General features: G+C 42.8%; 1 protein-coding gene across 4 annotated transcripts in view; it reads left to right on the top strand.

Annotated features, from left to right (window-relative positions):
• UBR1 (ubiquitin protein ligase E3 component n-recognin 1) overlaps positions 1-14,857 on the top strand; it is a 531,921-nt gene that overhangs the window by 359,004 nt on the left and 158,060 nt on the right. For all 4 annotated transcript variants that reach the window (XM_033952836.1, XM_033952835.1, XM_033952834.1 and 1 more), the window contains exon 26: positions 1,112-1,211. In XM_033952836.1, the coding sequence (XP_033808727.1) occupies positions 1,112-1,211 (100 nt within the window). The remainder of the gene's footprint in view (positions 1-1,111; positions 1,212-14,857) is intronic.

The raw sequence follows: 14,857 nt of genomic DNA, 5'->3' as shown, positions 1-14,857 counted from the left end.
GGTCCAGAGGAGGGCGACGAAAATGATAGGAGGCTTGCGCCAGAAGACGTATGAGGAGAGACTGGAAGCCCTGAATATGTATACCCTAGAGGAAAGGAGAGACAGGGGAGATATGATTCAGACGTTCAAATACTTGAAGGGTATTAACGTAGAACAAAATCTTTTCCAGAGAAAGGAAAATGGTAAAACCAGAGGACATAATTTGAGGTTGAGGGGTGGTAGATTCAGGGGCAATGTTAGGAAATTCTACTTTACGGAGAGGGTAGTGGATGCCTGGAATGCGCTCCCGAGAGAGGTGGTGGAGAGTAAAACTGTGACTGAGTTCAAAGAAGAGTGGGATGAACACAGAAGATTTAGAATCAGAAAATAATATTAAATATTGAACTAGGCCAGTTATTGGGCAGACTTGCATGGTCTGTGTCTGTGTATGGCCGTTTGGTGGTGGATGGGCAGGGGAGGGCTTCAATGGCTGGGAGGGTGTAGATGGGCTGGAGTAAGTCTTAACAGAGATTTTGGCAGTTGGAACCCAAGCACAGTACCGGGTAAAGCTTTGGATTCTTGCCCAGAAATAGCTAAGAAGAAAAATAAAAAAAATTTAAATTGAATCAGGTTGGGCAGACTGGATGGACCATTCGGGTCTTTATCTGCCGTCATCTACTATGTTACTATGTATGTTACATTTATTTAAAAACTATATATTCTTAGGATAAAATTGTATCTCTTTCATATAATCATTGTTATTCCTGTAAATTGTTTTTATTTCTTTTATGTACTGCTTTGAACTTGTTATAGGTATTTGCGGTATACAAATAAAGTTTGTATTGTATTGTATTGTTTTGCTAAGGCAGATTTTGCATATAGTTATTTTATGAATATTAATATTCCAAATACAACACCTTTGAATAGATGCCTACGTTTTCAATTGTAATGTATTTACTGATATGTTATCGGTTGTATCTTGCAGTACAACAGTATGTAGGATCTCCTGCATCTTGCACTGCTATAAAAGGCTGATGAGAATTGTGCAGTGATCCAAATAGTTATCTGTTTTCTAGCATTTAATCTATTGTTCTGAAATTCTGTGTTAAGTTTAATTTCTGTCTTTTTACAGGTGCTTCATCTTATTGCTTTTGGTTTACTTGAAGAGAAGCAACAACTGCAGAAAGCTTCTGAGGAAGATGTGACTTTTGATTTTTATCATAAGGCATCGAGTAAGTATAGTAGCTAAAGAAAATGGAAATTTTTACATGGCCTGTTTCTGTGCCATGATGATCTGTAACTTGATAGAGTGAATTATTTAAAGTTGTCAAAAAAACATAATTTATTCTAAACTAACATGCCTGAAATAGTTTAAAATTATGCATTATGAGCTGGATTCTATAAATGGCATTTATCATCAGTTAGGCCTGGATTCTGTGACGGACGCCCGGGAAGGGTGTTTTATACAGAATCAGGCCTAGGCCCACCCAAAATAAACACAATTCTGTAACCGATGTCCATGTTACAGATGCCGGTTACAGAACAGGGTTCAAGTTTCAAGTTTTATTAAATTTGATAAATCGCTTATTGCATACTAAGCGAGTAACAATTAAAAATATATTGTATACAATCTTAAAAAGAGGGGTAAGAAAACACTAACTGACAATACAGACGATCTTAGGTACATAAGGAAAGAACAAAGGTGGGCAAAAAGTTACAAAATTGCTGTTTTTCAGGAGAAAAGAAAGCGAAAACCAAGTAGAGGGAAAAACATTAGGATTGGGATAAAAATAATTATTTTAAAAATTAAAAGAAAACTTTAAAAAGAAATATTTTTAAGTTGGTTTTAGGATCAGGATAAACTAGATAAAAAAAATTATTTTAAAGATTAAAAGAAGCTTTGAAAAGAAATGTTTTTAGGTTGGTTTTAAATAAATTAAGATCTTTAACTTCTCTTATATATAAGGGGAGAGTATTCCAGGTAAGAGGGGCCGTAACTGAAAATATGTCATGACGTCTGGTTCCAATGATTTTCAAGGAAGGAACCATAAGCAGCCCTTGTGTTGTAGACCGCAGGGAACGAGTCGAGTTATATGGAACTAGAAACCGGTCTATGAATTGTGGTTCATTAGTGGATAATGTTTTAAATGTTAAAAGTAGTATTTTGTATGTTATTCGTTGATTGATGGGAAGCCAGTGTGAGTCTATTAAAAAGGTGTTACATGATCGTATTTTTTACCATTGTGAATAATTTTAATTGCGGTATTTTGGATTATTTGCAAACTTTTTTTTTCCTTTTGAGTGATATTTAACAGAAGTGAATTACAGTAATCTAATTTAGATATGACTAGGGAATATATTAAAATGTTTAATGATTTCGGTTCTAGGAACTTAGACATAGAGCGAATTAAGCGCAAATGATAAAAGCAACATTTAACTACATTGCTGATGTGCTCTTGATAAGAGAATTTGTCATCGATGATAACTCCTAATAATTTTAATGATGATACTAACCCAATTGGTATATTGTCTATTAAGAAAGGAGCCGATAATTTTAATCCCTGCTTCGTTGGGAAGAATAAGGCCTTGGTTTTTGTTATGTTTAAAGCTAGTTTATTTTGTGAGAGACAATTTTTTTATTTTTTCTAATTTTTGATTGATTAGAAATATTTCATTAGGATTTTCGGGATTGAATGGGTGGGTCAATTGAATATCATCTGCGTAAGCATAAGTGGTGAAACCTATAGATTGACTTAGACTAAGTAAGGGTGAAAGAAAGATGTTGAACAGCAACGGAGATAAAATGGAGCCCTGGGGGATTCCATAGTTATGTGAGAATGCTTTAGAACTTGCGTTATTAAAGTGTACCATAGAAGATCGGTTTGATAGAAAAGAAGTAAACCACTGTAATGATAAATCACAAACGCCTATATTTTGTAATCTGTCTAAGAGGAGAGAGTGATCGATGGTGTCAAATGCTGCTGAGAGGTCAAGGGAAAAGAGAATGACCGAGTTATGATGGTCTAAATTATAGATGATGTTTGTGGTAAGGCCTATTAGTGAATATTCAGTGTTGTGATTTTTCCTAAAACCGGTTTGATTGGGATGCAATACGTTAGTAGATTCAACAAAGTCCGACAGCTGGTTAAATACCACCCTTTCGGGTTACTGTAGACTGGGCCGCTATACTTATCACAGCAAGGGATCTCCCTACCGCGATAAGTATAGCAGCTGCCAGTCCTCCCACCCCCGTATGATCGCGGAAGGAGGGAGCCCAATCCCTCCAACCTGATGACAGCCCACCTACCCCCACATACGATCGCAGCAGTAGGAAGCTCAACCCCTCCTGCCCCATGACCGCCAACCCTTTCCCGTAGATCACTGGCAGGAGGGTGCCCAGACCCTCCAACGAACCGTCCCCGAACCCCCCCAATGAAATGCCCCAACCCCCCTCCCCAGACACCTCAATGACCCCCCTTCTTCCCTCCCCCCCCGGGCTCACCAAGCAAGTTGGCCAGCAGGCCCATCTCTATCCAAATGAGGCAGGCCCGCCCCGCCCCTCCCCAACCCACAGGAGCCTAGAGTCTGATTGGTTGGGGCCTTAGATACATTGGCCTACATTGTAAGCGTCTCCTGCTCTACTAGGGAGATGCGTAGGGCTGCCTAGGTTTTCCTAAGGCTACCGCCTAGTCTTAGGCAGCCTTGCGGGCCTCCCTAGGCTCCCGGAGGCACCTTCAATATAGGTGGCCTGTCTGGGAAGCATTTTTTTAAAAACATGTGTTTCGATTGGCTGATTAGATATCTGTAGGACGCCTACAGCTGCCTACAATCGGATCGCAGTTTATAGAATCCGGGCCTTAGTGCCTTCAAAAGTGGTGCCTGTCGTGTCAATCATGCAAGAATTGCATGCCAGTGTCAAATATAGGCCCTGGAAATGTAGGCCAGAGTTTAGAAGGCATACATTTCCAGCATCTATGTTTGATGTGAATTGTGTCTATGGAGGCGCCTAAGGTAATTTCTGGCATTAATCATGCATTCTTCGACATTAGGTACCTCCGTGGACATGATCATGGCACTGTTTTTTGGAGGTGCTGGTGGATGCCTACATTTTTTTAATGATTACTTTTTAATTGTTTTTAAACAATGTAGTCAATTGCTGTGCCAATTAAAAACAAACTAATTAAGTTAATCAGCGGTAGGACATCTACTGCTGTCTAACTTATGGTGCACTTTAGAGAATTGGGGCCTATTTATTTATTTATTAGGATTTATTTACCCCCTTTTTTGAAGAAGTTCACTCTAGGTGGTGCACAGCAAGAAGTCAAACATAAGCAGTAGACAAGTACAGCAGTAAAGAAAAAAAAATAATGTATCATGGTACATGATTATACTGATGGTGGCATGCTTCTTTTGTATGAAGGAGAGAGAGGATAGCAATGAAACAAAATTATCATGCACTAAACTATACTTAGCACTAAAACTCTCACAGAATTTTTTTTGTGTGTATGAATGAGTGAAAGTTAGCATGCCCTCTGAAATGCCTTTTCTTTACATGTTATATGTGGGGTTTTTTATCCCGCCATATCCTCAAGAGTGGAGATGGTAAGCGTCCTCTCTTCTAGAGTGGAGTTCAAGATAGGTTACAGATATTTTTTATATTAGATATAGGTATGTACAGTGTCAGATATAATTGGTTATATTCCTAGCAAGATTTCTAAAATTGCAGATATAAAGTTATATAATGGTACATATAACATGGAACAGATTTAGGTTATACATCGATAGGAATTCTAAAACAGTAGATTATACAACGGTATTTTCTGAATATGAGAATAATCTTATATTTTGAGGTTTGGTTGAATCTTGTAAGTATTTCAGAAAAAGTCATGTTTTCATAGATTTTTTTCAGAATAAGTCATATTTGAATTTGAATATTGCATGAATCTGTGTGGGGAATAAATTGCATATTTTTGCTATTTGATATTTGAATGAGATGTGATGAATCGTCTTGTAGTTTACAACTTTGAGAGATGGAAAAGATAGTATCAATCAATCGTTGTTTCAATGTTCTGCAGATCTACCTATTCTACAAATCTGAGAAAACTGTCAGGAATATCTCCCAGTAGAATTTTACATTTTAGACTGCATATCTTAAATTTAATCAGTTTTTCTATCAGGAGCCAGTGTAGTTCTTTAAACAGTGGTATGACATGATTAAATCTCTATTTGTAAAATAATTTCACTGGAATGCCAGTGAGTAGTGCATTACAAAAGTCTAATAGTGACAGAATCATTGATTGATCCCAAACTCTGTACTGTTAAGGGAGAAAGTATGGTCTGACTCTTCTTAGTTGTAGTGTAAAGAAAGACTTTTGAACCAAGTTGTTAATATGATTCTCAAATTTCAATGAGCTGTCTAATTTAACTCCTAGAACAGTGATTCTTAAATCTGTTCTGGGAGACCCCCCCAGCCAGTCAGGATTTCTCGATATTGAGGCTATCTCCATTTTCTAGTACAAAAGGCATATGAGTCTTGAATCCAGTTGGTTATTCACCTCTAATCGCGAGTTGTGTAGAAGGAATCATCTACATTTTTCAGCTCTGCCTCCTGCATCCCTGGGTTGTGCTGTAGCTCCTCAGATTCTCCTTCTACATGCAAGTTGAAAGTGCCTTCTTAATCTACTCTGATTTTGGTTTGTTATTTTTGGTTTTTTTATCCTGAATTTGAGGCTTTTGATGCGTCAGTGGTTCCCATTTTGCCTAGGGCAGCTCTGCATTGGAGAAGATGGATTCTCCTGTCAGAAGTCTATAGCTGTGAGAGCAACCCTTTTACAGGATACCTACCTAGCTGGCCTGCACTAATGCTTTTGGAAGGCTCAGGGACCGGTCCCCTAGTAGCAAGGCTCGCTTCTGGTTATTACCAGAGATTGAGCCAGGCTGTGTAGCTCTGTATCAGTTCAGTTCTTTATTGGTAGCTGGCTGCATCTCTCCCCCCCCCACCCAAATTAATGATGTGTGTGGAATAGAGAATGACATGGTGACAAAATTCATCACCGTCCCCGTCCCCGCAGATAACCGCAGGAAACCATTTTCATGTCATTCTTTAAGGTAAGAGGGAAGAATCAGAGTATGAATGGCCACAACCACTGACCCACAAGCTTTGCTTTGAAGAATGCTGGTGTAGAAGGACTGAGGTTGAAATAGACACTAGAAAATGACATGGGATTATTTCCCGCGGTTATCCGTGGGGACGGGAACGGTGATGAATTTTGTCACCGTGTCATTCTCCAGTGTGGAACTTTGGGGGTCTGGAGCTTCAGACTCTTTCAGGATCTTTACTGGCAGCTCAAAGAAACAAGCACTGGGACTCTTTTTCATGCTTGTCTGATGCAGAAATCTTCTCCATTGCCAAGTGCTGTGAGCCATTCATCTAGCACTGCAGTCATTGGAAAACACCCTGGAAAGCAAATTGATCAGGGTTTTCTCAGACAAGGCCACAGCTATGGCATATGTCAACAATCAGGGAAGCACCAAGAGTGCTCCATTGAGAATGGAGTCCCAGTTGTTTTTTTGTAGGACAGACTGCGTACAAGCTCTATCAGCAGCACATGTAGTGAGAGTGGACAATGTGTAGTCCGAATATTTTGGCCAGTAGACCCTGGACCCAGGAGAATTGTCTTGGTAGGCCTTTGACAGCATTGTGAAGTACTGAGGGCATCCAACGTTTGATCTGAGGATGTTGGCAGCCAACAAAAAAAAGTCTTTCTGTTTTTCAGCCAATAATTTGAGCCTGGAAGTTCCGGTATGGCCACTCTAGTACAACCTTGGCCAATGAAAGGTTTGTTGTATGTGTTTCCCCTGTGTTCCATGATAGGCTAGGTAATTCAAAGAATAGAGGCCCACCTGGGATTGGTAATTCTGGTTGCTCTAGATTAGTGGGCTCAAACTTAAACCCTTTGCAGGGCCACATTTTGGATCTGTATGTACTTGGAGGGCCTCAGAAAAAAATAGTTAATGTCTTATTAAAGAAATGACAATTTTGCATGAGATAAAACTCTTTATAGTTTATAAATCTTTCCTTTTGGCTAAATCTTAATAATAATATTGTAATTTATAGCTCAAGAGACATATGATCAAAAAACTGTTTTACTTTACTTTTGTGATTATGATAAACATACCGAAGGCCTCAAAATAGTACCTATCGGGCCTCAAGTTTAAGATCATTGCTCTAGATTGACCACATCAACTATGGTATGTGGAATTGGATCTGGTTCGGCTACAGGGGGACAAGTGTCTCAGACTTCCACTTCATCCAACTCTTCTCTCACAAATTGCCTTGAAGGATTCAGATTGCTTTTGAGCTTATGGCATGGCTCTTAAGTATTGTGACAGGGAAGCTCCTGTCACTGGTTTAAACCCGGTTTTAAACCCTGCCATGCAAAGGGCTGTTCCTATTCCTAAGCCCAGGAAGCTGCCCATTAACTCTGTTCCTAGTGTAAAGAGCCACCAGATAGGGCAAGGCAGAGAGAGAAGGACAGAAACCACAATACCTGATTTAGGGCACTATAATCCCTTTTATAATTCCTTGGGCAGTTCTCCAGTAAAACCTCTGGTAAAGAAAACTGGCCCAGGAAGGGTTAAGAAAAGGGGTGGAGCTGACAGGCAAGACGAACCCAGAGGGGGAGTGAGAAGAAGCCTGCAGCATAAAATCAACACAGCTGGGAACACTCAGGGGAACTCAGGAACTGAAGGAGAGAGACAGCCGTGCAGAGCAGGAAGGAAACGGCTAGGAGCTTTTTCTCACAGCCCAGGGCTAGAGAACACGCTGTCACACAGCTCTCTCGAATTAACAAACCCCTGTTTCCTAGGCAGAGGCTCAGGGGAAGAGAAAAACTTCCAGAGCAGGGCTGGCCGGTAGCTGCCTCTGAGGGGAATTCCTATCCAGCCTCAGAGAGCGGGGAGTCCCTAATGGAAATAGAGGGAGAGGTCTTTGAAGGAAGCAAAATGGATTGCAGTTTGGCAGCCTGGGACCTCCTAGCTAACTACAGTCAGTAAGGTAATGAATGGGGGAGGGGAATGAAAGTTAACGTCTTTCAGTGCAGCATTCTTCATCCCTTAGGCAGGACTGTAAGGAAGTGTGAATGTGAAAGGGGGAGGAGGAGGTGCCCCGTGTGAATTAAAGCCCGAGAGATAGGCCTAGCAGAAAGAGTGAAGGAGGTGAGAACACTAATTAACCTCCGGGGAAAAGCCTGAACGGGAATTCAGTATAGAGAGCTGCACGGGAACGGGGACGACGGGAATCCCGCGGGACCCGCGGGTTCCTCCTTTGGGTCACGGGGATCCCGTGGGGACGCCCCTAGGGTCGCGGGTTTCCCGTGGGGACGCCCCCTAGGGTCGCGGGGATCCCGTGGGGACGCCTCCGAGGGTCGCGGGGTTCCTGCGGGGCTGGATGTACTCAGTCGCGCGGCTCTTCTCCCTACCTTCTCTGCTTGCAGCACAGAGCCGAACGGAAGTCTTCCCGACGTCAGCGCTGACGTCGGAGGGGAGGGAGGGCTTAAACAAAGCCCTCCCTCCTTCCGACGTCAGCGCTGACGTCGGGAAGACTTCCGTTTGGCTCTGTGCTGCAGGCAGTGCAGGTAAGGAGGAGAGTAGCCTCGCGGTTCGAGTGGCTACCAAGGGAGGAGGCGGTCCGCCTCGCCACACCCCGCCCCGGTTGCAGCACAGCCGGCCAGGTCCCCTTACTTTTGTGGCACTTCCCCGACCGACCGACAACAGCCCCGGTCCGACAATCCTCCCTGCCCTGTAGCCGCGAATCTAAATTATCTTCTTACAGCAGCTGTAATAAGGTAATTTAGATTCGCAGTTAAGGGCAGGGAGGTTTGTTGGACCGGGGCTGTTGTCAGTCGGTCGGGGAAGTGCCACAAAAGTAAGGGGACCTGGCCGGCTGTGCTGCACCCGGGGCGGTAGAGAAGGAGTGGGGAGAAGGACGCTGAAAGGCCATGGGGAAGACGGGAGGGGGGGGGGAAGGACTCTGAAAGCACTTGAAGACAGAGGAGGGAGAAGGACGCTGAAAGCACATGGGGAATACAAAGGGGTGGAGAAGGACGCTGAAAGGCCATGGGAAGGGCGGGGGGGAGGACTCTGAAAGCACTTGTGGAAGACAGAGGGGGGAGAAGGATGCTGAAAGCACATGGGGAAGACAAAGGGGTGGAGAAGGACGCTGAAAGGACATGGGGAAGACGGGGGAGGGGGATGGAGAAGGACGCTGAAAGGCCATGGGGAAGACAGAGGGGGGAAAAGGACGCTGACAGGACATGGGGAAGATGGGGGGAGAAGGACGCTGAAAGGAAATGGGGAAGAGAGAGTAGGGAGAAGACGCTGGCAGGGAAGAAGACAGATGCCAGACTATGGGGGGAGCGGAGAGAAGAAGATGGGTGCCAGACCAATTTGGAAGGGGGAAGAAAGGGAGAGGCACAGTAACAGAGCAAATGGAAGATGCAGAAGGAAGAGAGACAGTGGATGGAAGGAATTGAATGAGAACATGAGGAAAGCAGAAACCAGGCAACAAAGGTAGGAAAATAATTATATTTCTTTTTTTTTATTTTGCTTCAGGATAAAGTAGTATATTAGTTGTGTTGATAAAAATTTATAAACATTAGAGGCTCTGGTAGAAACCCATTTGCAAAGTATGTATTCTTCCCAATTAATATTTTCAAATTAATAAAGTCTTTTTGCTTATTTGTAAATGGGTTTCTACCAGAGCCTTTAATTCAGTAGCATAATTAAATGAAATAACTATTTCTGAAGTTAATAGGGACGGGCGGGGACAGAGGGGATTCCTCGCGGGGACGGGTGGGGACGGAGGGGATTCCTCGCGGGGACGGGTGGGGACGGAGGGAATCCTCACGGGGACGGGTGGGATTCCTCACGGGGACGGGTGGGGACGGGTGGGACTTTGGCGGGGACGGGTGGGGACGGGTGGGATTTCTGTCCCCGCGCAACTCTCTAATTCAGTAACCTGACTTTACATAATAGCCCTGAACTTTTGGGTGGGGACTTTAAACCAGTAAGCCAAAGGGTGGACGGTTCCCCAGCCCCTACCCCATGAGCACAAGGGTAGTGGGGGCATTATACTTCAGGTTGGTCAGGTGAGAAAAGCTTCCTGAAGTATCCTCAGGCACAACTGCTGAAGCCTAAAAGAAAGCGTTTTTGTATATTTTTGGTTTATTTGTCTGAAGGGCAGTTTGGACTCTCTCTAAAGGAGAAGCATTGCTTATGTACTATTTGTTTCAAGTATCCTCAGCCGAGGGGGGCTATTTAAAGACCCAGTGCCTTGAACTGGGTAATAAAAGGACAAATTGTGAACTCTCCAAAGTTAGCAGTGTGTGTTTCCTACTGGGATTGTCCAGGGGGGTCCTCCGGGGAGCGCTCAGACATGCGCCTGGGGCGGGAGCCGGGTTGCCAGCGCTAGGCTTATCCCTGGCCCCACCACAATATGCAGCCTTAGCACAGAAGGTGCTAAGGCTTGGAAAATGTTTCAACACTGGTGTGATAAGCAGAATGTGGAGCTTTTTAAGCCTCTGATATCCATGGTCCTAGAGTTTCTTCAGAACAGTCTCGAAGAGCCTGGCGGTGATTTCTCTCAAAATGCAGGTGGCAGGCTTCTCGTGCTTTTGTGTTCAAGTGGAGAAAGTTTCTTTGGCTTCCCATCCTGAAGTACCCAGATTTTAGAAGGGAGCGTTGTGGATGCATCCTCCTTTGTGACAGCTGTTCTCAACATGGACGTGCTTAAATTGATGTTTTATGTGTTATGTATTCATGTATTGAACTTTTGAAGTATGGAAAATCAATAAAGAATTATTTAAAAAAAAAATATATATCTTAATATTGTTTTGCAGGCCCTCAGGAAGGCTCCTTACGATCTCTTACAAAAGGCATCACTCATGGATCTTGCCACTAAAATGTTTTTTTTCTGGTAGCTATCACCTTAGCGAGAAGGGTCTCGGAGCTGCAGGCTCTGATGTGCAGAGAGCCTGTTCTCAGATTTACGGCAGCTGGCACCTCACTGCGCACAGTACCTTCTTTTCTGACAAAGGTGGTCTCAGCCTTCCATGTAAATCAAGAAGTCCAACTGCCTGCGATCCATACTATGGGTTTGAAGTACAAGGAAAATGTTTTGGCGTTCCTGGATGTTTGGAGAAGTTTTCTCTGTTACCTTGAAGTGACAAATGATTTTCATCTCTTAGATCATCTTTTTGTACTAATGAGTCCTAGCCATCTGGGGAAGCTGGCTTTTAAGGCTTCCATTTTAAGATGGATTCACAAAGCTATTTCTTCAGCATACATTGAGTGTGGAAGTAACCACTGATTTCTTTGAAAATGTGGCTTTTTCATGGGCAGAGTCCTGGGCAATTCTGCCTGATGAGATTAGTAGGGCAGCTACATGATCCACCTTCCATACTTTTACAAAGTTTTACAGGGAGGATATGGCAGCATGACTGGATGTTGCTTTTGAGTCTTCGGTGCTAGCAGCAGGCTCATTTGTCCCTTCCTAGACTTGGGGGACTGCTTTGGTACGTCCCACTGCTTTAAGACTCATGCCTTTTGTTCTAGAAGGGAAGAATAGGTTCTTACCTCGATAATCTTTCTAGTAGAAAGGCATATGAATCTTGAAGGCCTACCCTGTCAGATTTAATTTAGCCTGCGTACTATTTCAGACATGTATGTATTATCAGATGTTTGGTTTTCTCCTGCCAGACAAGTTCGAAGAGTAATGATTTAATTCTCTCTTGCAAAGAAGCAAGAAAGAGACTGTGGAACTGCATAAGTATTAGTACTTGTTGCACTCATGTGGGTAGTTTGTTCCACCTTGTTTTAATAATAATAATAGTTTATATACCGCAGGACCGTGAAGTTCTATATGGTTTACAATGATTAGAAATGTTACAGATTGAATGGAATAAACAAAGTACAGACTTAGTGATTGATAGTTCTATCGATCGTTTGTTGAGGACTAAGATTGTATAGGTTGGTTTCCCAAGTATTTCAGGAACAGATGTGTTTTTAGGCATTTCCTGAATTCCCCATAGGTAGTAGGCATGAGCAATTGTTCAAGGTCTTTACCCCATAATGCTGTTTTAGGTTATATGCCTATTAACATTGATTTGTTTAATTGAAATCATTGCAGAGCAGAACAGAATTGGCTTTCTCAGGGAAGTCCCTGTGCTCTTCCTGGTTATTTCTCCTTTTATACTGGTTGACAGCTGCTTTGGTACGACCTGAGGAGCTACAGCACAGCTCAGGGATACAGGAGGTGTAACTGAAAAATATAGATGATTCTTTCTATACAACTTGCAGTTAAAGGTGAATAACCCACTGGTTCAAGACTTGTATGCCTTTTTACTAGAAAGAAGATTATCGAGGTAAGAACTTAATCTTCCCTTTCAGTTTGATTATGGTATTGGGTGTACTTGTGATCTGAATCAAAGTAATTTGTTTTTTTCAGTTTTTAGTTTGATTGTATTGTGTTGACTGTTCCTGTCAAGGCTCCAGATAACTTGAGAGACAGGTTTCCTAGATTCAGGTCTGCTGGGATTAGGAGGAGAATGTTATCTGCATATGAGAATATCCATTCTCTCAGGTTTAAGGTAATTGAAGTGAGCATGGTCATAAGGATGTTATATAGCAGTGATGAGATGGGATCCATCTTTAAATACTCTTATCTCCTGTTTGTCAGAAAGCCTTGGAAAATTTTAGGACTATACGTGAAATTCCTAGTTCTGATAGTTTATTTAGCAGTATTTACCATATCAAATTGCATTAATATCATTTGTTGGCCCTTACAAGAGCTACTCTTACCCTGATTATCAGGTCAATCAGACTTGTTTCTGTGCAGTTAGAGTTTCTAAAACCTTGAGACAGTAGCAGCAAGTTCCAAAGTATGATATACAGGCAGTCCCCGGGTTAAAAATGAGTTCTGGTTTTAAACCGTTCTTAAGTTGAATTTGTAAGTAACTTGGATCCTGTACAGTACATAGTCTATAAACACATTAAAGAACCAGTCCTTTTTTTTTCACCCCAACTTATAAGTTTATTCATTTGTTACATCTACTCAGAAGTTCGTTCATTTTCAATCCATTCCCACGAACCATGTTTAGCAGAAGTATGTCACTCAACTTTTAGCACCTCCCATATTGCCAGTGGAGTGTAGTGCCCACTTCAGTTTTTCCTTCTGCAAATGAACTATGCAGACGTGTTTCTGATCTGTTCTGCTTAGTTTTTCTTATTTTCAGTTATAAGTTCATGTTTTCTGAGGTTTTGGTGCCCTGACACCACATATTGAGCTAGACTGCAGCTCGCAGGGCAAACTTTCAGTTAGATCTGTGGAGCCAGCCTGTTGTGTGCCACTTAAGGGCTCAAGGTCTGTTCCCCTGGGAGCCAGCTCACCTTTTAAATTTTTCAAAGACATGAGTACAGATTGTGTATTCCCCCCCCTTCCCTCCCCACCCCCTGCTCACGCTTCCAGGTGTAGTGGGGGTGGAAGTCTCGGGCAGGGTCGGTCCAACAGGCAGCTCAAAGATTTCCTGGTTCAGAGTCATTTATTTTAAGCTTCTGAGCTTTCCATTCTCTCCAGCTGCAAGGAAAGCTGACAGTAAGGCACTTTCACAGACTATGTGTACAGCCTCATTATTTACTATGGGAAAATCGGGGGGAGAGAGAGAGGTCCAAAAACTTCAGTTTTTAGGATTTCTGGGGTCAGGGTTCAGGTCCCCCACTTCCAAAGCCCCTGTTTGTGGTTTTTATTTTTCAAAAACGTCTCCATGGGCCGTTTGCTAGTTAGATAATAAAATTTGCTGATGACACAAAGTTGTTTAAAATTGTTAAATTGCAAGAGGATTGTGAAAAATTGCGAGAGGACCTTGTGAGACTGGAAGTCTGGTCTTCAAAATGGCAGATGACGTTTAATGTGAGCAACTGCAAAGTGATGCATGTGGGAAAGAGGACCGAATTATAGCTATGTGATGCTAGGTTCTGTGTTAGGAGTCGCTGGCCAGGAAAAGGATCTAGGTGTCATTGTTGAGGATACGTTGAAACCCTTAGTGTGGCGGCTGCTAAGAACGCAAATAGAATTTTGTGAATTATCAAGAAAGGAATGAAAAACAAAGATGAAAATATTATGCCCTTGTATCGCTCTATGGTACAGTCACACCTTGAATACTGTGTGCAGTGCTGATTGCCATATCTCAAAAAAAATATAGCGAAATTAGAAAAGGAACAGAGCGACAAAAATGATAAAAGGGATGGGACAACTTTCCTATGAGGAGAGACTAAAGTGGCTAGGGCTCTTCAGCTTGGAGATGAGACGACTTGGGTGACATGAATAGAGGTCTTTAAAATAATGAGTGAAGTGGAAAAGGGTAGATGTGAATCACTTTCTAAAAATACTAGGACTAGGGGATATGCAATGAAGCTACTAAGTAGTAGATTTAAAACAAACTGGAGCAAATATTTCTTCTCACAACATGTAATTACCGTATTTTCACGCATATAACGCGCGCGTTATACACGATTTTACAAACCGTGCATAACCTTGCGCGTTATACGCGTGAGCGCGTTTTACAACTTTTTTTTTTCAATCCGATCGGCATCCCCCCTGCGAACCGGCATCCTCCCCCCCCCGCTCGCATCAACCCCCCTCCCCCGCGATCCTACATCCCCCCAGCACCAAACATCTTTTACCCGATTGGGCACCGGCACCAATGCACAGGACGTGCCAGTGCCCGAAGATCCTCCCTCGTTGGTTTGGGCTGGGCTGGGCTGGGCGGTGCGATGCAGGAGAGATAATCCTTCTTCCTGCGCCGGGCTGGACTAGGCTTTG

This window comes from Geotrypetes seraphini, chromosome 7, assembly GCF_902459505.1.
Source record: "Geotrypetes seraphini chromosome 7, aGeoSer1.1, whole genome shotgun sequence".
In the NCBI taxonomy this organism is placed as follows: Eukaryota; Metazoa; Chordata; class Amphibia; order Gymnophiona; family Dermophiidae; genus Geotrypetes; species Geotrypetes seraphini.
This window is presented reverse-complemented; position numbering and strand designations above follow the sequence as displayed.